The sequence below is a fragment of the Enhydra lutris genome, unplaced genomic scaffold, assembly GCF_002288905.1.
Source record: "Enhydra lutris kenyoni isolate GAN:26980312 unplaced genomic scaffold, ASM228890v2 scaffoldscaffold50, whole genome shotgun sequence".
NCBI classification, from domain to species: domain Eukaryota; kingdom Metazoa; phylum Chordata; class Mammalia; order Carnivora; family Mustelidae; genus Enhydra; species Enhydra lutris.
The window spans coordinates 117,275-139,509 of NW_019154134.1; the positions used below are offsets into that span (position 1 = coordinate 117,275).

At 41.4% G+C, this 22,235-nt stretch overlaps 1 protein-coding gene across 4 annotated transcripts in view; it reads right to left on the reverse strand.

The window, feature by feature from the left end:
- Nucleotides 1-22,235, reverse strand: part of LOC111156878 (diaphanous related formin 1) — an 87,190-nt gene that overhangs the window by 39,369 nt on the left and 25,586 nt on the right. For 3 of the 4 annotated variants that reach the window (XM_022518002.1, XM_022518003.1, XM_022518005.1), the window contains 16 exons: nt 21,987-22,142; nt 19,459-19,560; nt 18,982-19,112; nt 18,724-18,810; nt 17,814-17,877; nt 16,432-16,571; nt 14,620-14,728; nt 13,668-13,778; nt 13,390-13,508; nt 12,626-12,742; nt 11,896-12,011; nt 11,090-11,154; nt 9,594-9,773; nt 8,162-8,854; nt 7,220-7,334; nt 6,727-6,735 (listed from right to left, as the gene is read on the reverse strand). In XM_022518002.1, coding sequence (XP_022373710.1) covers nt 6,727-6,735; nt 7,220-7,334; nt 8,162-8,854; nt 9,594-9,773; nt 11,090-11,154; nt 11,896-12,011; nt 12,626-12,742; nt 13,390-13,508; nt 13,668-13,778; nt 14,620-14,728; nt 16,432-16,571; nt 17,814-17,877; nt 18,724-18,810; nt 18,982-19,112; nt 19,459-19,560; nt 21,987-22,142 — 2,314 coding nt within the window. The remainder of the gene's footprint in view (nt 1-6,726; nt 6,736-7,219; nt 7,335-8,161; nt 8,855-9,593; nt 9,774-11,089; nt 11,155-11,895; nt 12,012-12,625; nt 12,743-13,389; nt 13,509-13,667; nt 13,779-14,619; nt 14,729-16,431; nt 16,572-17,813; nt 17,878-18,723; nt 18,811-18,981; nt 19,113-19,458; nt 19,561-21,986; nt 22,143-22,235) is intronic. The other variant, XM_022518004.1, reaches the window with a different exon arrangement.

Consider the following 22,235-nt stretch of genomic DNA (forward strand, 5'->3'; position numbering starts at 1 on the left):
TAGAGGACAAGATCACTGGAAAAAGAACATTTCAAGGAACTGTGAAGCCAGCATATTGGTAGGATCACAACCCTTTTGTGTATAATTGCTAAGAACTAAGATGGAAGTGGCCAGGGAGTACCGCCAAGAGCGGGAACAGCCAGCCCGGCTGAGAAATAAGGAGTAACTCGGGATGTTTGTAGATGACTGGCGCTGAGAGAGGAACTGGGTGATGTCATGAGATTCAAAATTATGGGATTCTGGCAAAGAAAAAGGTGGCATGATCTGAAAGTGGCAATAGACAACAAAGAGGACATCTACACCATCTCTGGGTCCAGGTCCACTGGGATGAGGTTTATGGGAGGAAAAACCCACCAGATGCGGGGGCAAGAAGGAAAGCAGTGTTGAGGGAAAGCCAGGTCTCTGTTAGATCACCAAGGTGAAGTTGATGTCAGAGGAGCTTTTTCTAGTAATGGAACATGAATTCCAGAGGGCACAAAAAATGGGTTTCAGGTACTCAGGGAGGATCAGAGGAGGAAACTGAATAGGAGATACAAAGAGCCTTCCTGGGATTCGAGTATGGGAGATGAGGGTGCCCTGGAAGTCTGGGGCTCCCTATAGGAAGTAATATAAACCAAGATAAACAAGCTAGTATTAGATACAATGAAATTCAAGGTAAATAGTGATGGAAAGGTTGGGAGTAGAAAGAGGTATGTAAGAGGGGGTAGTTTATTTTTTTATACTCCTGATGATGAGAGAGGACAATCCAAATGTGCAGGGCTCATCATAACCTTAGGTGATAGAACTAGATTTAGGTCTTTTATTATTATTTTCTTTTTTAGAGAGAGAGAGAGTGCACACCTACACTCGTGCAAGCAGGAGATTGGTGGGGGGGAGGGGCAAAGGGAGAGGCAGAGAGAGAATCTTAAGCAGGCTCTACGCTTGGCACAGAGTCTGACACAGGGCTTGATCTCATAACCCTGAGATCATGACCTGAGCTGAAATCAAGAGTTGGACGCTTAAATGACTGAGGAAACCAGATGCCCCAGATTTTTTTAAAATCACAAGGAAGTACCATTTGATATAATGGAACTTCCCAAACACTTTGCACTAATAGTCTGATCCTACTCAGAACGCAAGAATATTAGTAATTAAAAGACAACAATCCCAACAAATACTCACTTAAATAGCAAGAGTCCTTATTCTATACACTTGAGAGGAGTAAGGAACTGATAGAACAGACATCTTTCTGCGAAGAGACTCACTGATAAGGTGGAGCATGTTGAGCTCTAACAAAATCTTGTTTCAAGGGGTTAAAGTTGCAGAAACTGTAAAGAGTCACTCGGACATTTCCTGATAAAGATCCAACTGAAGGAGTGCCACCTAGTGGACAGAACAGGATCACAGGGATGGGGTGCCTGGGCGTCTGCCTTAGGTTCAGGTCAAGATCCCAGACTCCTGGAATGGAGTCCCACATTGGGCTCCCTGCTCAGCAGGAAGCCTGCTTCTCCCTCTCCCACTCCCCATGCTGTGTTCCCTCTCTCGCCGTGTCTTTCTCCGTCAAATTAATAAATAAAATCTTAAAAAAAAAAAGAAAAGATAAAAGAACACAATTACAGGGAAAAGAAAAAAGACCCTTCAATCTCGGGGGAGAGAAGGGATTGCTTCCCCATCACAGGCTGTTCTTGAAGACTGAACCAACAAAGCTCTGGGAGAGCAACAGACTATTGTTGCCAACAGTTATGACTTGTGGGACAAGAGCACAAACCCTGGGCTCTTGCAGGCTATCAGGAAGTCTGCACTGGGTTTGACACAGAGTCAAATCCTAACTAGAATACAGTTATTGTATATAAAATTCTTAGCTCCTGGTCAAGATCTTCCTTTTTACCAGAGTTCTTTCTAAATTACTACTGAAAACCACCTGGAGAACTGTTCTGATGCTCAAAGTTCCCACAATGCACCTCATACTTTAACAGGGAGGGGGTCTAACACTACATATTGACCAATGCACACCTACTGAGGGTAACTAGCTTATGGATCTTAGGAGCTCCAAAGGTTTTTGGAAGAAAGGAATAAACCTAAACAGGAAATTGCCACTGTACTTAGGACATCAGTTAGCACTTCCCACAGTTTCAACACATACTATTTTTCATGGGATCATGTCATCAACAAAAGAGAGTAAAAGAGAGAAAGCTGAATGAAAAACTAGTTATCTCATTCATACAAATAATGACCTCGGTCACCACAGTGATGGAAATGCTCCCCCGAAAAAGTTGGAAAAAAAAAAAAAGTTTAACTACTGAACACGCTCCCAACGAATTCAAGAGAGAGTCAACAAAGAGACTACGATAAAACACTCCTTGCTGATCGCCGTAAGGATGGTGAGAAAGTGCAAAGAACTCAAAGTTTTATAGTACTGCCTATCAGCTCTGAATTCATAATATTCCCTGACAAAGAATAAACTGACTGAGTAAATCTATGATTTATAGGAAGTCAAGAGTTCAAAAACAAGAGACTAATCTTGTTTGAAAAAATGTTTAAGAGAAAATATAGTATACACAAAAGACTGGCTCGCCTCTCTGGTTTCTTCTCTGAATACAAAGGCTCACATCTTCCTGAACCATAATGATGCAGTGACTGGAGATCCCTGATCACAGGAGGCAGATGTAAAGAGTGAGGCGGGTGTTCTTGTTAATGTCTATTCCTAGAGTATATAGGAAGTTTTGGCTATCAGTAAAATATAAGAGGGATACAGCCATGTCTAACAAATAGCAGTGACCTGTGTTTATCAAGTGAGAGAGGAAATAATGCAATATTATGAAAACTTCATGTACAAATAACTTCCTCATCAAGTCTGGTAACCAATGGCCTAAAATCATCTAAGCAGGGCTTCCATTGGACTAGATAAGCAGGCCTTATTTCTCCAATTGGATTCATTTTGTTACAGTTGAATATACTAGAAACAGAACATGTTTCCTCTTCTTCATCCCTAAATATCCAGCATTTCACCTACTTTCCCTAATCTGTTGCTCCTTTTTTGTACTAAGAGTCACCTGCCAGTTCAAGGACTAAAGAGAAGTGCCTGAATGAATGAAGTGGTGGCAAAAGCCAGCAAATCCCCTTCTTTCATCTTTTGTCTGGATCTAAACTTCCAGAAGTTCTTAGGACAGGGACATATGCTTCTGGGAAGCAGAAGTCACACACCCCGGAGTCTGAATCTGGTCTCTGGCACTTACGATATAGCCTAGGAAAAGTTATTCAAGCTGTGTCTCTAATTCTTTATCTGAAGGACAGAATATTTATGGAGTGGTAATGAGTATTCATCTATCATTTAACTATATCATCAATATTCAGACCATAAGAGACGTGGAAACTGAAACTGGCTACCTACTTAAAAAAACGGGATTAAGGATAAAGATTTGAAATTTTATACTGGACATGTTTAAAGTACCAGAAGCAAAAGAAACCTTGCTTTCATACTGAGGAGATGTGGGTCCTCTGAGCACTCACCTCTGAAGGTGCTAAAGCTTGATTTTCCTTTGCTGAGAAAAACTTTAACTAAGAAACCAAAGCCCTTTTTACTAAGTGTTTCTGGGTTGTTGTGAGCAAGGGGACTATCGGGAAGTCTACACTGAGTTTGCCAGCCTGAGCACCAAGAGAAGTTGTTCAAAATTGTATCGGGAAAGGCAAAGGTAAATTAGCACGATCACAGTGGGAGTTACACATGGCATGGGGTCCCTACAGCACTTCTGGCTGCTAGCTGAGGCCCCTGCAGATGGTATTAAAGCACCTATTTTGTTCCCAAAAGACATGTTCAACACACCCCAACACTCTAATACCTCTTGCATCATCACAGATTTATAGACTAATGCAAAGGAAAAGAGAGCAGATAAACAGAGAAGGAAAAAATAAATCAGACAACATTAAAAATACAAAGAAGAAAGAATTTTTAAAAGGGGGAGGTGTTTCTTATTTGGGGGAAATGAATGATAACAGACACAGCAAGGGTGACGAGCAGCAGGAAGTTCTGTTGTGTCTGAGTGTTGTGGGTCACTCAGTCAAGTAAACAGTAAACACTCAAGATTGTATCTGACAGGAAAATTACATCATTAAGATTTAGAATGTCTGGAAAACTGCTCATGATTTAATTTTCGTGAACATATCCCCTAGTGTCTCCTAATGGAAAAACAAGGAAATTAAGAGAGAGTGCCAATTTAACACCTGAAAGCGCTAACTAAGCTAAAGATTATTTATTTTTTAACTTAAAAAAAAAAAAAAGATTTTATTTATTTTATGAGAGAGAGAGAGAGAGCATGGGGGGTGGGTGTCAGAGGGAGAAGCAGACACCCTGCCGAGCAGAGAGCTGAATGCAGGACTTGATCCTGGCTGGGACTGTGGGATCATGACCCGAGCCAAAAGCAGCAGCCTAAACAAGTGAGCCATCCAGGTGCCCAAGAAGCTAAGGACATTTAAAGACTAGCTAGGAATTTCCTTCATCACAAGAGCAGCAATCTAGTAGCGTGGATTACTACTACCTGAAAATCAATACTCCATTAAACTAAATCAACCAAGTCATAGTCATTTTTTTTCCAGATTAAGATATCGAATTTTCTAAGAATGATTTTTTGGGGGAAAAAAGAGCCAAGGCTGGTAGAAAGTTAAAATATTCAATGAAAAGAAAGTAGTCGGGGCGCCTGGGTGGCTCAGTGGGTTAAAGCCTCTGCCTTCAGCTCGGGTCATGATCCCAGGGTCCTGGGATCGAGCCCTGCATCGGGCTCCCTGCTCAGCGGGGAGCCTGCTTCCCCCCCCCCCCCCGTCTCTGCCTGCCTCTCTGCCTACTTGTGATCTCTGTCTGTCAAATAAATAAATAAATAAATAAATAAATCTAAAAAAAAAAAAAAAAGAAAAGAAAGTAGTCTAGGGCAGAATCTGAAAGCTGAAGGAGCATTTAAAAATGTGGTTACATGGCTGAAAATGAGAAAAGATAAGATAGGGTCTTGCTGGTTGTTTTTTTTTTTTTAATTTTATTTATTTATTTGAGAGAGAGACAGTGAGAGAGAGCATGTAAAGAGAGAAGGTCAGAGGGAGAAGCAGACTCCCGTGGAGCTGGGAGCCCAATGCAGGACTTAATCCCAGGACTCCAGGATCATGACCTGAGCCGAAGGCAGTTGCTTAACCAACTGAGCCACCCAGGTGCCCGTTGCTGGAGTATTTTTAAAACACTATCAATTAAAACACTATCAATTTTTAAAACACTATCAGTGAAAATAAAATGCCAAGGAAAACCATGGAAGTGCAGAAAACCTCACTATAATCACTAGTAATACAAATGTACAGAAGGGGGTGGCCGAGGTGGGAGGAAAGGGGCCCAGCCAGCGTGCAGGTGCAGTGGTGCTCAGAGCACAGGTGTGAGAAAGGGACTTATACCAGAAGCCAACGCAGAGGTAGATTCTGTGAACTTACAAATTAGGATATCATTTGATTTTGAGTTTTTCTGTCCAACTAGTCTTTGCTGATATACTAGAATAGCCTAAGTAGTCACTATCCCCAGATTTTTCACTAAGCAGGTAGAAGTCAACCCCTTGGCTGCACTTTAGTTCAGCAGATGACAGTTTTTCTACAGTACAAGGCCACTTTGCCCTGAGTGAAAGGCAAGAGGTCACACCTGAGCCCAGCAATCTTATACTCTCAGATAGACACACCTAAGTAGGGGCCACCAAGGGCACCTAGCAGTGTTAGGCTCCTTAATAGAACAAAATGCAGCCTGGTTCCATCAGTTCACTTAAGGAAAAAATAATATTAAATGCTTATTTACTGGGGGCGGGAGGGTGGCAGAGAAAAGAGGGGGAAATGCTCAAAAGTTGCACTTAATTTTCATCACTAGGGTCAAAATATACCTCTAAGGAAACAAAAAACCTGTAAGATGGAAATACAAAATTATTAGGCCATAACTGTCATTAAATTCAAACACTGAGTCTCTCAGGGGAAATAACTACAAGTGCCCTGTCACAAGGCAGCACAAAACCACAAGAATTAGGAAGTGAAGAAAGAAGAGGGCAAAACAGATCAGCAATTCTAGAACAAAGGGGAAGGTATGAAGGTGAAAAAGAAAAGCGAGAATTTATGCAAAAAACCATGGACCAGAAGACAAGATCACTGGATCTGGTCTTTTGACCTTGGACAAGTAACCTATATTCATTTCAAACATGCTACAGAATGGAGATAATACACAACCTGCTTATTTCTTAAGATTTCTGGGCAGGTCCAAGAAATAGTATGTGTTAAAGCACTTGGAAGACTATAAAACACAACAGTAATGTAAGCTGATGGTATTAGTACTTAAGGAGTCCCTCGCTTTCTTTTTTTTTTTTTTTTTTTTTTTAAAGATTTTATTTATTTATTTGACAGAGATCACAAGTAGACAGAGAGGCAGGCAGAGAGAGAGAGGGAAGCAGGCTCCCTGCTGAGCAGAGAGCCCGATGCGGAGTCCCTCGCTTTCTGAAGAAAGAACAACTACATGGCAGCTTCGACTTAAACTTACAACAACTGTCTACGCTGTCAGTTAAACACCACAGCTACAGGTCCTTCTGGACTCTTAAAAAAAACAGAGAGAGAGAGAGAGAGAGACAGAAGATAAATCAATCCCCTATCTCATCTCAGATTTCTAAAGAGAAATTCCTTTACATCTGTTACATCTTGTCTCTAATGTTCAAGATACCCAATTAAAAAGCTCTTCTGTATTCTTACCTTTTGAAGCTGGAAGAACAAAGGGCCAGGAAGATGAAAGCATCAGATATTGAAAAGAAATGGAAGAAAAGAAAAAGAATCACACATGGTTGTTATTGTAGACAGTCACTCAATTACCTAACCTGTTAAAGACTGGCCCAACCCTTAATAATTACGTTTGTAGGCCTGGGATGGTACCTTAAAGATAGTGCCAGAATCCGTTCAAGAGTATTATCAAAATGGGCCCATAATGAGCTTTATGTCACCTTAATCTCATATCCCCAACATGTTATACTGATAAAAAATACTTACATGTGAAAAACATTGGGGAAGAAAAATACGAAAACACAAGTTTTCTTTCCCAACCCCAGTGTCCCCATAATACAAAAATATCTTAATTTCTTCTGAATGGGAAAAACCACCTCTCTTCAATTCTCACCCAGGGAAGGGAAGTGACTTAAAGGATACTCAAAGTCCTATACTGGACCTGTGCATGAAAGAGGAAGGTACTCACTCTTGGTCTGGGCAGAAAAGGTCAGAGTAAGTCTGGCGAAAAGTTCATTGTTCTCAAAGCGGTCCTCCTTCACCTTTGTCCAGAAGCAGTCCTGGGACAGGTCCTCAGCAACAAACTGTGGATATGGGGAGGGTGTTAAGTGTTACTAAGTGGAGCCCTGTACTTTCCATCCTAGAAAACTGACCAAGATGCGGGTGAGGTGGGTGGTGGCTCTAAGCAATGTCTTACTAGAGTGACCAACTGGAGACACAGAAGAGCTGTGCTCCGCGTGGAAGGACAAGAGCTAGGTTCACTTATGCTGCTTATCCTCCTTCTAACCTCAAATCCTCTAAACTGAGAAGTACTGAGGCTGTGTTTCACATCTTCTCTTATTCTACATTATATTCTCCCCATCAATTTGGCTAACTATGACATACTTGCTCATTTTATAAGTAAACCCCTAAGCTCCTTTTACTTGGTTTCTGGAAGCGGAAGGCTGAAGCAGAATCATAGGGGCCTCGAACACAGAGAGGAAACAATACTGTGCCATGAACACATGTCCTCTATAGCTCATTTACAGGGAAGAGGTAGCAGAGCGTATCCATCAATCCACAGCTCTCAGATCAGCACCTTTATCAGCAGCTTACAGCCTGGTGAAACGACTATTATCAAACTGTGGATAACCATGGCACTCATATCCTCAAAGAAAAGGCCAAAAACATTAACTTAAGGATATGTTTAGGTTTTGTAGCAGAGTAAAAGGCTCAAAGAATTCTCCAAAGTGATGTCTGGCACAGAGAAGATGCCTAGTATGTGCTGAATAAACATAGGCAAGAGTGGAACCTGAAGATAGAAAGATGCCAACCGTAAGAAACGGAAGCCCACCTGGGCACAAAATACAAAGTAGGAAACTAAATTGGTTTCTTAAGATCTATTGAGGAAAAAATGGACAGAAATTCTCACCTTGGACCAGTTTGGCCTTCGTAGTTGCACCTCTGGCTTATAAAGCTTCTTTGGGGTCAATCCAAATGGTAGAACTGGGGCTGCAGGAACTCCAAATCCAAAAGGGGGAGGTGGAGGCATACCCATTCCAGGTGGAGGTGGAGGAATTCCAGGACCTCCAGGAAATGGAGGGGGTGGAGGGATTCCAGGACCACCAGGAAGAGGAGGAGGGGGAGGTGGCATTCCTGCTCCTACAGGCAAGGGAGGAGGAGGTGGGGGGATATCAGCACTCCCAGGCAAAGGAGGGGGTGGGGGGATGACAGTACTTCCAGGCAAAGGAGGGGGTGGGGGGATGACAGTACTTCCAGGCAAAGGAGGGGGTGGGGGGATGACAGTAGCCCCAGGCAAAGGAGGGGGGGGGGGGATGCTAGCACCCCCAGGCAAAAGAGGTGGTACAGAGGGGCCAACACTTCCAGGCAAAGGAGGGGGCGTGGGGATATAAGCATGCCCAGGCAAAGGAGGGGGAGGTGGTGGAGGAGGAGGTGGTGGGGGTATGCTAAGCTCTCTTGGTAAAGGAGGGGCTGGGGGTGGAGTAACAGTGCCAGGAGCAGGGGGAACAGTAGCACTGCTAGGAGGGGCTATAGCAGTAACTGCAGCAGAGAGAGAAGCCATTTCTTTCTTGGCATCTTCCAGTTCCTTGGACAGCTTGGCAACCTAGAGGAACATCAATGGAAGAACTCTTCACTCCACTTCAGGGACCACTGGGGTTGGAAAGGACCTAAAAATTACTTAATCCAGAGTTCTCTTTTTATGCATGAAGACACTGAAAGGAGTCAGACAGATGAAATGATTCACCTAAAGTCACATAGATATTTAGAATTCAGGTCTTCAAGTTCTTAGTTCAGCATGCTTTGCATTCAAAAAGCAACTTTAACCTCTATGTTAAATTCTCCCTTTAATTAGAAAATGCAAAATTCAAGTAAATCAAATATTCTAGTGAGATAGGCACATAAGTGATCAAGTTATCAGATATCATGTATCATTTAAATAACTGCAACTGCAAAGAGTGTGGGCATTAATCTGCCCAGAAATAGTTAAAATAAGAGAAAACTAGCAAACATATTTAGTTTTTTGGGATTTTACTCCTGAATTTATGAGATGACTTTTAGTTTTATTTCTGGGTAGTTCTATGACTCCTTTTATTCTCTGTATTATTTATTTTCCAAATTTTCTATCTTGTGTGTTACAGTAAATGATTTTTAAAAGATGCTATCACCTATTGGTAAAGATGATTTTTAAATGATTTTTTAAAAGATGCATCATCTAACTAGATCACCTATTGGTAAGTAAACCTTCCCTAGGAGTAAGATGACTGACTCCTGCTCCAAGACAGGCCCATCCTTAGGCTGCTGATGGTGCACAGGTCACTCTGCCTTCCCTGCTCAGACATTACCTCTCCTGTGAGCTGAGACACCTCTGCTTCCAAGTCCTGTTTCTCTGTGGCAATCTGCTGCTTTTCAGAATTCAAGACATCCTTTTCTCCCTGAAGATCCTGGAGCTTCTGCTCAAAGTCACTTTCCATCTTTTTCATTTCTACCTGTAGCTCATGTCGGGCTGTTAACTCTGAGTCCAACTAAAGGAGAAAGGAATTAGGCTCCTAGTAAACTGTCCAGGAAGAAGCAGAGTGTTAGTCCCCAAAATTCACTGTTTTGTCCCAATCCTTTACAGAGCTCACTTTCCCAGAAAAGGACTGGGAAAAAAGGCCACTATAATTTTGAATCAAAATCAGGGTTAAAGAAGAGGGAACCAGAGATTATTTCCAGTCTCTCTAATTTGGGAGTTCTAAAAACAAACATAAAACAACCTAAGACAAATATTGTGCGATTTCACTTACACATGGAATTTAAAAAAACAAATGAACGAACAAAAACAAGCAGAAATGAGCTGATAAATAGAGAACAAAGAGGTGTTTGCCAGACGGAATGGGGATGGGGGATGGGCAAAATGGGTGAAGGAGTGGAAGGTAGAGGCTTCCAGAAACGGAGTAAGTCACAGGAATGAAAGATACAGCAGAGGGAATATAGTGAACCGTATCATAAGAGTGTTGTGTGGTGACAGACAGCAGCTACACTTGTGCAGAGCATGGTGTAATGTATAGACTTGTCAAATCACTATGTTGTGCCCCTACAACTAACCTAACATTGTGTGTCAACTGTATTTCAATTAAAAAACAAACAAACAGGGCACCTGGGTGGCTCGGTCAGTCAAGCAACCGACTCTTGACTGCATCTCAGGTCACGATCTCAGAATTGTGAGATTGAGCCCTGTGTCAGGCTCTGCACTCAGCACGGAGTCTGCTTAAGATTCTCTTCCTCTCCCTGTGTTCCTCCCCCCACCGCCCCCTGCGCTTGCTTAAAATAAAAGTGGGGGGGTGTGGCAAAAACAACAAGAACAAACCTAAATTTTTTTACAAATTTTTAACATTGTTAAGACATTTACACCAGAGCAGCTATGGTGTATAATCCCAACCGCTTCTAGGAGCAAAACCCTATCAACCACAACAGAAGTCCTAACAACTGAAGAGAAAAAAGGAACTGAGACATATTCCAGTCCCTGTTGTTCTGGGGTAAGTGGCCTGAGATGCCAGCAAAACCCCAGGAACGGTTATACATGAGAGTCATCTGTCGTTCCTGTCCTACCCAGGGGCTCCCGAACTGCGGACCACTAACTCCTCCACATCACGTCCACATTAGTTTCTCCAGTGACGAACCTATGCCAGAAAGGTTCCCCCAGGAACTGCTACTGGGGGCTGAATGCTTGCGAAATATCACAGGTAACAGTTTCACATGTCAGAAAAAATATCATAATCCTTAAAAAGAAAAAAAGAAGAAAATAAAAAAGAAAGGCCCTCAATTGTTTGATCTCTCACACCCACACACACACACACACCTTCTTTTCCAGTTCTGTAGCTTTGGCTTCAGATTTCTCCACCTTTGTTTTATCAATCATTTGATCTGAAAAGGAAGAGTCCAGTAAGTGAAGCTCCCAGTTCTCTTGTCTTTCCCTCTCACTACCTCCATCCTTCAATATAACCAAAGGACAATCTTTTGTCCATTTGCTTATTTTTATTACCCTTCTTAACGTTCTGCTCTAGACAAAGAAATGGATCTTTCAGTTAAGTTCAACAGGCAATTTCTGAGTGCTTGTTATACAGTAAGGCCATCGTGCTGGATGGCCTGGAGAGTGCCCGCCCACAAGTGATACTTAAGAAATCTGTAAGACCAGCAGGAATCACAGTTAATAGGTAAAGTCCCTTCAAAAGGTAGGGTGATGGGCGCCTGGGTGGCTCAGTGGGTTAAGCCGCTGCCTTCGGCTCGGGTCATGATCTCAGGGTCCTGGGATCGAGTCCCGCATCGGGCTCTCTGCTCAGCAGGGATCCTGCTTCCCTCTCTCTCTCTCTGCCTGCCTCTCTGTCTACTTGTGATCTCTCTCTGTCAAATAAATAAATAAAAATCTTTAAAAAAAAAAAAAAAAAAAGGTAGGGTGATGTTTGAGTATGGGTAAATTTTAGATTTACAGAACAGTAAACTAAAGGTCTCTGTGTTCCTAGCACAGAAGTTTGTTATCACCTAAAGACAAAAATGGAAATACCTGGAGACTAGAAAGATACCTTTCCTGAAAATTTCACTGGAAGAAAGAGAAAACATGAAAGGCAGAGCAATGTTTTAAGGAGACAGATCGGAGAACATACTTACCAATCAACCCCTCAATATCAATCTGGAGGTGCCGGCACTTGAAGTCAGGATCAGCCCCATTCTTGTGCAAAACTATTTGAGAAATACATTCTTCAATCAACTTATAGTACTGTGGCCTATGGAAGAAGAGAAGAAGGCTATCAGAGGAAAACCAAAATATAATTTTCCAAAGCATTCAGGATCAGGAAAAGTTAACTGCTTTGATAAGAGAGAGACCTGAGGGGATGTGTTCCTGAAAAGACCTTTTCATAAAACTAGCAGACATCCACTGCCATGTTAGGAAACTCGCTATTGTACAACAGCTACCCATCTTCTTCAGATAATCAAAACTTGTTGCCATCTACCTCCTGGTGCCAATCATTTCCCATCTAAAACTCAGGCTCAAGCCTTTCTGTAACAGATAGCACTACCCCTGAACCTCTACTTCAAGGCAACCTGAAAGAACCTGAAATGGGTACCTCCCTTTGCTATCATCATAACCCCACCTCACCTCTCCTCTCTCCAAAAAAGGGACATTTTACCTTATATAGTCTGACCTCCTCCATAAGGATGCTTTTCAGTCAGATTAAAAGGACAACTAACAACTCCTTTTATATCTGTGACTAAAAATGAACTGTAATCCTTGCCTTTGTCTCTTCTTTTTCCCTTTACAGACAGTCTTTGAAATTAAGGATTTTGCTCTCTCTACTTAGGCTCAAATTCAATACTTCTCACAGGTATACCATCTTACCTGGCCTCATAGTCATTTCGGACCAAGAGCAGGTGCTGCAGGATGGACAGGAAGTGTGGCTCTGCCTTTGAATCCTTCACTGTGTTTAAGAGAATCTGGAAGACATCACTGAAGTCGGTGAAAAGGGGGAAGAAGCTAAGGAAAGCATATATTTAGAAACCATGTTTGACAGGTGGACTGCCCTGCTCTTGGCAAAAGTCATAAGATGCCACTTCTATTCTAACAGCTGCCTCTCCTGTAAATTACCCCAAATTTTAAGCTCCATAAGCTTCCTTAGGCTGAAGGACCAGTGAGCTGGGTGGTGGTATACACAAAGATAAAGGATTCCCAGTACTTGGCCTGGAGATGAAGCAGTAGGCAGAAGTGATAAGGTAACTGCACACAAGTCACTTGTGTCAAGTAGCAGTATGCAGCCAAACCATTCCCTCTGTCAGTCTCAGGGACACAGAGAAGAAAGCAAAATCACAAGCCTGCCCCTGGCTTATGCATATTCTCCAAAGACCAGCTCTATACCACAGTAGCTAAGATTTCATATTCTAGGAGGTCCATACTTATTTTGATAGTTACTTCCATTTCAAGGAACCCAAAGATCTCTAGTACATGCTGAGCGAAATAAAGCCCACAGCAATCAAAAGACACCTGCCTCATCTACTGAGAAGATACGCAGACTGATGCCCTGTTCTGAGTCATCACCCCACACCATTCCATACAGGGATCTACACTGAATGTCTCATGTGTCCTGAACCCAGTTTATAAAAGGATATTCCATCTCCATTCGAATGTCATCCAGCCGTCCCTTCAGGTCATAGGAATCTTCTTCTCCTTGCTCATCAAACACATTTAATTGCACTCTCATATCATCATTTTCAATCTCTCGAAGGTCCTGTCAACAACCAAAGTACAAGTCAGGGAACCCAGAAGTGTCCTCTGCTGGCTAGAAACCCAAGCCTTTCAACCTGGTTCTTAAACAGAAAACCAAAGTGACACTAGAGATGATGGGGCCATGAGAGCGTGGCTGTCCTAATGGAGAGCTGTGGCTCACCTGCAACACCTGATGCAGCCCCAGGCGCATCAGTTCACTTCGGATGTGCACTCGAAAGTCAAGTTCTTCAGCTGGTGTGATGAGAGCATTGATCAGCTGCAGACAGCCCACCTAAAGAAAATTCGGAAGCGTGTCATTGCTGATTCCTAGGGATCAAGATTCCATTCTCTTTACATGCATATGTAGAAGATGCAGTACAAAAACGATAAGAACAGCTTCCTATTAGAGCAGTAAGACCTGATTTGAGCCCAGGTGTGGAGAGCTCAGAGGTCTAAATGCTTCCAAGGATTTGATGGGGAGACTTTGTTCTCAGCCTTGGCTTTCCTAGCATATAAATAGAGAGAATGCCTTTTCCCCCATCTCATAATAAGGAAAGCTGCTCTTTCTCTGCCTTCTTGGAGAGAAGGATAATCATTTTCCCTTCAGAACAAATCCTGAAATATAAAACATATACAGATGCAACTCATTTCATTGCATTTCACTTTATCACACTGCACTATATAGTATGGTTTTGTTTTTTTTTGTTTTTTTTTGTTTTTTACAAATTGAAAGTCTGTGGCAACCCTGCGTCAAGCAAGTTTATCAGTGCTAATTTTCCAACAGCACTTGTTCACTCACTCGTCTCTGTGTCGTAGTTTAGTAATTCTCAGAATATTACAAACTTTTTCATTATTATTTTATTTGTCATGGTCATATCTTATTTACACTTAATAAACCACGGTATAGAGTAAACATAACTTTTACATGCATGAAACTAGGAAACCCAAAAATTCATTTAACTCACTTTACTGAGATACTGGCTTTATTTTAATGTTCTGGAAGCAAATCTGCAGTATCTCCAAGGAATGCCTGTAGCTGGGAACCATTCCATGTGTTCTATCAATAGGTCAAATGAACCTAAGTCCTTTCATCTTGAGTTCTATTCTTGGACAGTTTTGGAGGATATACTTGCCTTGAGTGCAATGGAGGTCCCACTTTTTAATCCATCCAACAATGGCTGGAAGCGTTCCACCTCATCCATCTCAGCTCTTTCTGTCATCGCCGTCAAAACCCTTTCATTCCTGCCCAGGAGAAAGGAAAGGGAGAGAAATGTCTAAGTCCCCTGGCACAGACAGGCATAGCAAGTAAATTATACAGGGGCACAGATCAGTTAGAAAATAGAACATTATCAACTGTCCAGACTTCCATTATTCTCCTCATCACCTAGGGTTGGGGGTCAGAATCTGGTGAAAGCTAAGGACAATCTCCTTAGAAAAATCTATTTCCTAAAACCCATTCCTAGACTCTTCTATGGATACCAAATTAGAACACCTGTTCTATGGAGTATAAACTGGGATAACTTTTGGAAGGGTAGATAACAGTATCAATTTTAAGTGCACATAACTTTTGGCATACTTCTAGAAACCTATCCAACATAAATGCGTAAATATGAAACAATGTATGTACAAAGATGTTCATTATGGCATCATGTGTAACAGTAAAACTTCTTATCACCTACAGCAAGAGCCAGAATCTGCTAAGAAAAAAAAAAATTTCACCTAAAATGTCTAGCAACACGGAAACTGTTAAATAAATTATGGGACATATATACTTTGGAATGCTAAACAGCCAGTAAAGTTAAGGTAGATCTTTAAGTACCAACATAGAAAGCTGTTTAAGATCAACTGTTAAATTAACAAAAAAAAAAAAAGAAAAGGTGGAAAGAAATGAATGGTATGATTTAGTTTTTATTAAACCACACTGTTCCACAGCAATAAAAATCTATTCTTTGCATGTGATTCGTTTTATAGGCATAAGCCATCGTTCCTTAATTCTAAAATTCTATCTTTTGGAGTGACAGAAAACATCTTGGAATCCAAGAAATACAATTTATTTGTGCTAGGAAGAAAAAAAAAATCTATAAGACTATAACCAAGCCATTAACACTGGTTGCCTCTGCAGAAAAGGATTTACTGAAGGGATAAGGCTATTAAATTTCACTTTATATGTTTCTTTTCTGTTTGAATTAAAAAAATAAAGTTGTGTTACTTCTGAATTAAAAAAACAAAGTAAACGTAACCCTTGCCTTAGGCGATAGAGACAGTAACAGACACCTTGCAGATCACCCCTCTGATAACCACCAGTATGCTGAGGACGGCGCCAAACACCTCATAGTCCTTCTTAAACATTATGATTCAGGGGCACCTGGGTGGCTCAGTGGGTTAAAGCCTCGGCCTTCGGCTCGGGACATGATCCCAGGGTCCTGGGATCGAGCCCCACATCGGGCTCTCTGCTCAGCGGGGAGCCTGCTTCACCCTCTCTGCCTGCCTCTCTGCCTACTTGTGCTCTCTCTCTGTCAAATAAATAAATAAAATCTTAAAATAAACAAATAAATAAACTTAAAAAAAAAAACCATTATGATTCAGTGTTCATGCCTTGGTCTTACCTAGTATTTAAGATAAAGTGGACACCCAATCAACTCAATTTTCCTCTAGACTAGGGAAGGTGGTCATAAAGAGAATGGAGGGGGCCTGGTGGAGCCTGGGTGGCTCAGTCATTAACCATCTGCCTTCGGCTCAGGTCATGATCCCAGGGTCCTGGGATTGAGCCCCACATCAGGCTCCCTGCTCAGTGGGAAGCCTGCTTCTCCCTCTCTCACTCCCCTTGCTTGTGTTCCCTCTCTTGCTGTCTCTCTGTCAAATAAATACATCTTATAAAAAAAAAAAAAAAAAAAAAAGAGAGAGAAAGAGAGAGAATAGAGAAGAGCTATAACCCAGTTACATACATGTCCTCTGGCTGTGGTAAGATACAAAGAGCAGAGAGCAGCTTAGCTGCATCAATCATCATGTTGGGAACAGCTGGATCCATGGCTCTGACCAGCAGCAGGATTCCTTCTTCTGTTTCCAGCATGGTCTTGATTCCAAACTGGAAGGATAAGAATAGAGAAGGGAGGCTTAATGATGACAGCATTTGACCAAGGACTAAGTTAGGGGTGGTTATAGGTTCAATGATGACCCCCTAAATTCTTATGTTGAAGTCCTAAGCCCCAATACCTCAGAATATGACCTTATTTAGAAATAGGGTCATTGGCAGATGTGATTAGGTAAGTTACAACAAGCTCATACTAGAGTAGGGTAGACCCTTAATCCAATATGACTGTGGTCCCCGTAAGGGAAACATGTCAACACAGACATGCACAGGAGACCACCACCTTGTGAACACAAAGGCGGACCCTGGGGTGAGGCATCTAAAAGCCATGGAATGCCAAAGACTGACAGCAAGCTACCAGAAGCCAGAAGAGAGGCATGGAACATACACTCTCCCTCACAGCCTTTAGAAGGACTCAATACTACCAAATACCTAAATACTTGGATTTAGGGCCTCCAAGAACTGTGAGACAATAAATTTCTGTTGTTTAATATACAGTTTGTAGTGCTTTGTTATAACAGCCACAGCAAACTAATACAGGAGGAGACCTCTTCCCAGCATAGCTAAATAGGGATGAGTATAAATACAATACAATTTTATATTAGATACTACACTTGATCTTAGCCAAAAGGCTGAGAAGCAATACACTTTTACATTAGATACAACACAATTCCAGGCCTTAAAAAAAAAAAAAAAAAACTTTGATTCTTACATTTCTTTCAAATGCCTCTCAGATCCAATGGGGGTAAGTAAATTTAACAAAATTAAATAATGAGGAAGACAGATCTGCACTCTGGAGCAAACAACTGTGAGATCCCAGAGTTTAAATGGGAGAAAGGAAGGAGGGAAGGAAGGAAGGAAAGAACAAATCAAAGAAAAGAAGCAGGGAAGGAGGAAGGGTAAGGTAGCTTGATTCTACAGTAGGAGGAGTATGGAAAACAAACAAACAGAAAATAAATCTTCCAAAAATAATAAATACAGATTAGGAAATTCAAGAATTAGCAAAACAAAGTATAAAAATAGGAAAGAAAATGAGCCTACCTTCTGAAACAGACATCAGAACTGGGAAAAAAAGGTCCACAGAAACATACATATGCGGCCATCAAAAAGCTGTAATACTAAAAGGAAAAGCTAACAGTCTTGAACTTTATATTCCTAGGTCCTTTTTAGAGTTTACCAATAGAAAACAAAGAACAGGGGTCATGATGACGGTTGGAATGAGAATAGGAAAAATCTCACCTTGTTGTTCATAAACGCTTTCAAGCAACGGATGATCTCATGCTTGTTACGGCTATCATAGCTTCTGTGTGTAGAAGACATACTTCATTAGTTCCCTTTATTGTATACCCCTCTCCCATTTGACTTTTCAATCTTGAACACACAGGTCTTTGGAACATCCCCAACTAGTAGCTGAGTAAATTCTAGGACATAGCAATTTGCCTTGAAACACTGACAAAAACAAGCAGATGAGAGGAACTGCCATCATCAAACCTCTGGTTACTCTTCTCGTAATCCAAAAATTTAGTACTACATTAAAATCTTTTGTTTAACTCCCTTTAGGCTTCTAAGTGCTAAATTTGATCAGGAGTATATCCCATCTATTATTGCCTGCCTCACTAAGACAAAGGCTTCAAGCCTGTCCATTCAGGAGGTAGGGGCCCTATGTTTGGTTTTGGAAAGATCATAAGAAGTAGAGAAGTCACTTTGGGTCAGGCTGACTTCAAGGTAGCCTAAGACAGTCCAAGATATCCCAAGAACTATTCCAACCCTGAAGACTGTCAGAAAATTAGTACCAAATTTATCAAGAATATTTTAAGACTTTTGAATGGGATATAACCCAGAATGGGTCCCAAGGGAGCTCTGAATGAATGCTGACCCCACTTCCAGATTGGGTGAGAACCTATGCTGGCAGACCCACAATCTTATGTGGTCCACAGCCTATGTTATCCACTGTGTTCCTCTTCCCTTTGCTATGTCTGTAATCATCACTCATCCTCTAGTTTGCCCAAAGACAAACCCTCTTTGCAACTAACAGCATATTCTCCTAGTCTACAATTTCTCATTTTAGTGCCATTTTCTCCTATAGAGCAAAGAGCCAAGTCCCCTACTACCCTCCACCGAAAATATGTCAGAAGTTGGAAGTCCTCACCCAGGAGTCTCCTCTCTCTCATCATGGAGTCGTTTAAGGATATCCAATAAAGAGGCCAGGCCCTCAGCACCAAATGTTTGCACCCAGCTATAAGGAATCGACAGAGACAATGCAATATTAAATCAATATTTATCCACCCAAGCAACTCTTTACCCCCAACCCAGAACTCTCAAACATCCTCGCTCCTCTGATCTTCGATACCCACCAATAAATCCTAACCCTGGGATCTCACTCTTGTTACCACCTCAGAATCCTCACCTGACAGGGTTGTTGTTGAGGGAGACACGAAGGGATTCCAGGCAGGTGAGCAGAGGCATATCCCGCAAGCCTGACCTCAACTCCTGAATGTACATCATAGCAGACCTAGAGCTCTCCTTCTGGCTCATGCCCTAGACAGGAACATACGGGAAGATCAGTCAATACTGGACGCAGTCATAAACTGGACTAGCATTAGTCATTATCTTTTGAATATCAAGCCAAACACACATCATACATAGCACCAAATTCTGTGGGACTCAGAATTTCCCATCTCATTCCCCAAACACACTTCATGAAGACTGAATGAGGTAAAAAGTATCTTAATAACAGTAACTTGAATGACAGTAAAACATGAGTATATGACAGAATAAAATAAGACTGGTGTAGACATAAAATGTTCTACAACACTGGTAAAACAAACAGGTCCAAGATAAGGGCAGAGTGTCCCATGGCATGGGTACCTGCCCCAGGACTCACAGCCTTAGACGTGTGCAAGTATTGGGACACCATCTCCCTCTTGATGATTATGTCCTTCTCCCTCAAAGGCTGCTGTTTCTCCTCATTCAGGTTCATATCCAACTAGTAGACAGAGGGGGAAAAAAAGGGAAGAAAATAAAACTGCATCAAATTCCTTACAAGTTTTCAGTGTTTAATATTTAGTATACTTAGTCAAGAGTTAAACACATTAAATGCTTACTGAATCAGTAAACTTTCCTGATCGCTTGAGATTTAAGATTATGAAAATTCCTCAGGGATGTTAATGGTTAACATTTTAGCCTAAATTCCTACAGACACTTTTATACACAATGTTTTTCCTAACAAATATATACTCTTAAGCTAGATGAAAATTCTATTTTTTATTACTGAAACAAAAGGACACATTATGTTTTTTGTACTTGGGATGGTCTTAACAATCTCTTCTGGATGACCAGATTCTTCCAAACCCATAAGATCTGCACCACTCTAGGGTGTAAACACCCATTAGCACTGGTTAACTCAGTCTCTGTACAAACTCCTTTCCCACGAAGAAAGAACTAGAAACCCTGTAATAAAGTCCCTCAAACAGATGTAACTTGGATGTGGTATTGAGGAAAAGGCTCAACTTGAGCCTGTTACGTGTACGGCCATGTGTCTGAGCCCACTGCCTCAGTGAGCACAAATTTAACCCAGTAAGTTCAAAATATTATTTGAAATGGGGAAAGGGTAGGGGGAAAACGGATACATTCCAGTTCTTCTCTGTCTCCAGGTGTGTGCGTGTGTGAGAGAGAAAGAGAAGGAAACACTGTCCCTAAATAGTAAAACAAGTGTGATGTTTTTCTGACTCAATTCCTGGTGCTTTTTTCCTCCTTTTACATATATACTGAACACAGAAGTTGCAAAGTGGGGGCCTTCAGGCTGAATCAGACCCAAAGACAAGGTACGCTTTGCTTAGCTAGTTCAACATTTTAAATCTGGAAGACTTTATATAAAGGATGCAATCATCAAATTTCAGATTCTGTGTAACTCTATGGGTCAGTTTCCTCCACCAATTTTTTATAGTGATATCAAGGATAAAAGAGACGGACAAAAACCTATGATGAAATAAAACTTAAAAGAACATTAGTACAAGGGACTTTATGTGGAATTGTGATTTGAATGAACAGTTTTATTTTATTTTATTTTATTTTATTTTTATTCATTTGACAGACAGAGATCACAAGTAGGCAGAGAGGCAGGCAGAGAGAGAGGAGGAAGCAGGCTCCCTGCTGAGCAGAGCACCGGACAAGGGGCCCAATTCCAGGACCCTGGGATCACGACCTGAGCCGAAGGCAGAGGCTTTAACCCACTGAGCCACCCAGGCACCCCTGAATGAACAGTTTTTTAAAGAAAATGACCAACTGGTAAAATCTGAATGCTATCTATAATAGTTGATACTATTAAACAATTACTATTTTCAAGAATTGAAGATTTATGACTTCTTTAGAAAAACAGAAATATCCGGTACTACTGGGCATTTCCAACTGGAGTGCTACAGAAGCTACCAGCATTGAACTGTGGCCTGGCCCTCTTAACAAAAACACCTGAAGTCCTTCTGCATTTGACCACAGTCCCTCCTCTTCATCACTTGCTATCTGGCTTAACTTATTGTTCCTGCCTTCTTGGCACTGAAAACATGTACATTTGCAATCCAAGCCCAAAAGATGGTCTTAGGCTCTCACAGCACTTGGACTGAGAGACAAACTGAAATCTATAGTGAAAAAGAATAATAGTACTGGCTGAGTGTTTATTATATACCAGGCCCAGTGTTAAGAATTTTACACCCATGCTTTTATTAAGTTAGGCCTGCCGCTAATCTCTGTTTGAATCTGAGATCATCTATCAAGTATATAGGTTATAGGAAACCTTGGAACCATGTACTCACAACTTTCCCAGACCTATTAGCACTACTGTGCATTCGCTGAGTGTCCTGCTCACTCAGTGTCCCTCAGGGAGGACACGAAATCAAGTCACATCCCTGTGCATTTCATTACTCAACTGACTTCATCCACAATCTTTAAAGGTCTTCTAGGAATTACAGCATCAGAATTATCTCTCCAGATTCACCACTAAATAGAAGACCGTGGGTAAATGATGACTTTCCATGCCTCAGTCTCCTTTCATATAAAATTGATTGCAAATGCTTTAAAACTTTATCCACCCTAGCTAACCCAAAAGTGGTCTCCACACCACCACATGAGTTGGTCCACTTGCCTAAGGTCTTTGTGGTTAACATACTGTTGTGCCGAAGGACATTAACAAGGTGGGCATCCATTAGACATGTCCAAGTCTAACTCATTGATTTCCATCTATGGACTGGTGCTTGTATATTTAGTACCTTTGTTATTAGGACTATTAAGACATTCTCTGTTAAACCCGAAATTCTTTGTAATTAAGGGCTAATTAAGGGGGATCATGCCCAAAAGAGTGCCCACCAGGCCCACAAATGCATTTTCAGAAAAAAAGCAGTTTTGGGGTGGAAAACTTACCAGCATCTGTTCAAAGAGTACTAGAACTTGCTCATCTGAAATATCTTGCAATGACTGTGCTGTGGGGTCATCCCCATATGATGCAGAAGAATTTCTATGAGCAGAATTGGGCTTTTCCTTCTCCTTCTTAATTCTCATACTGGTAAATCTCTCCAGCTGAGAAAGAGAAAAAATTATTAGCGATCCATTTTCATTCACACAACAAACCACACATGAAGTAGTCAACTCTCTAACTTCTTATACGTGCAT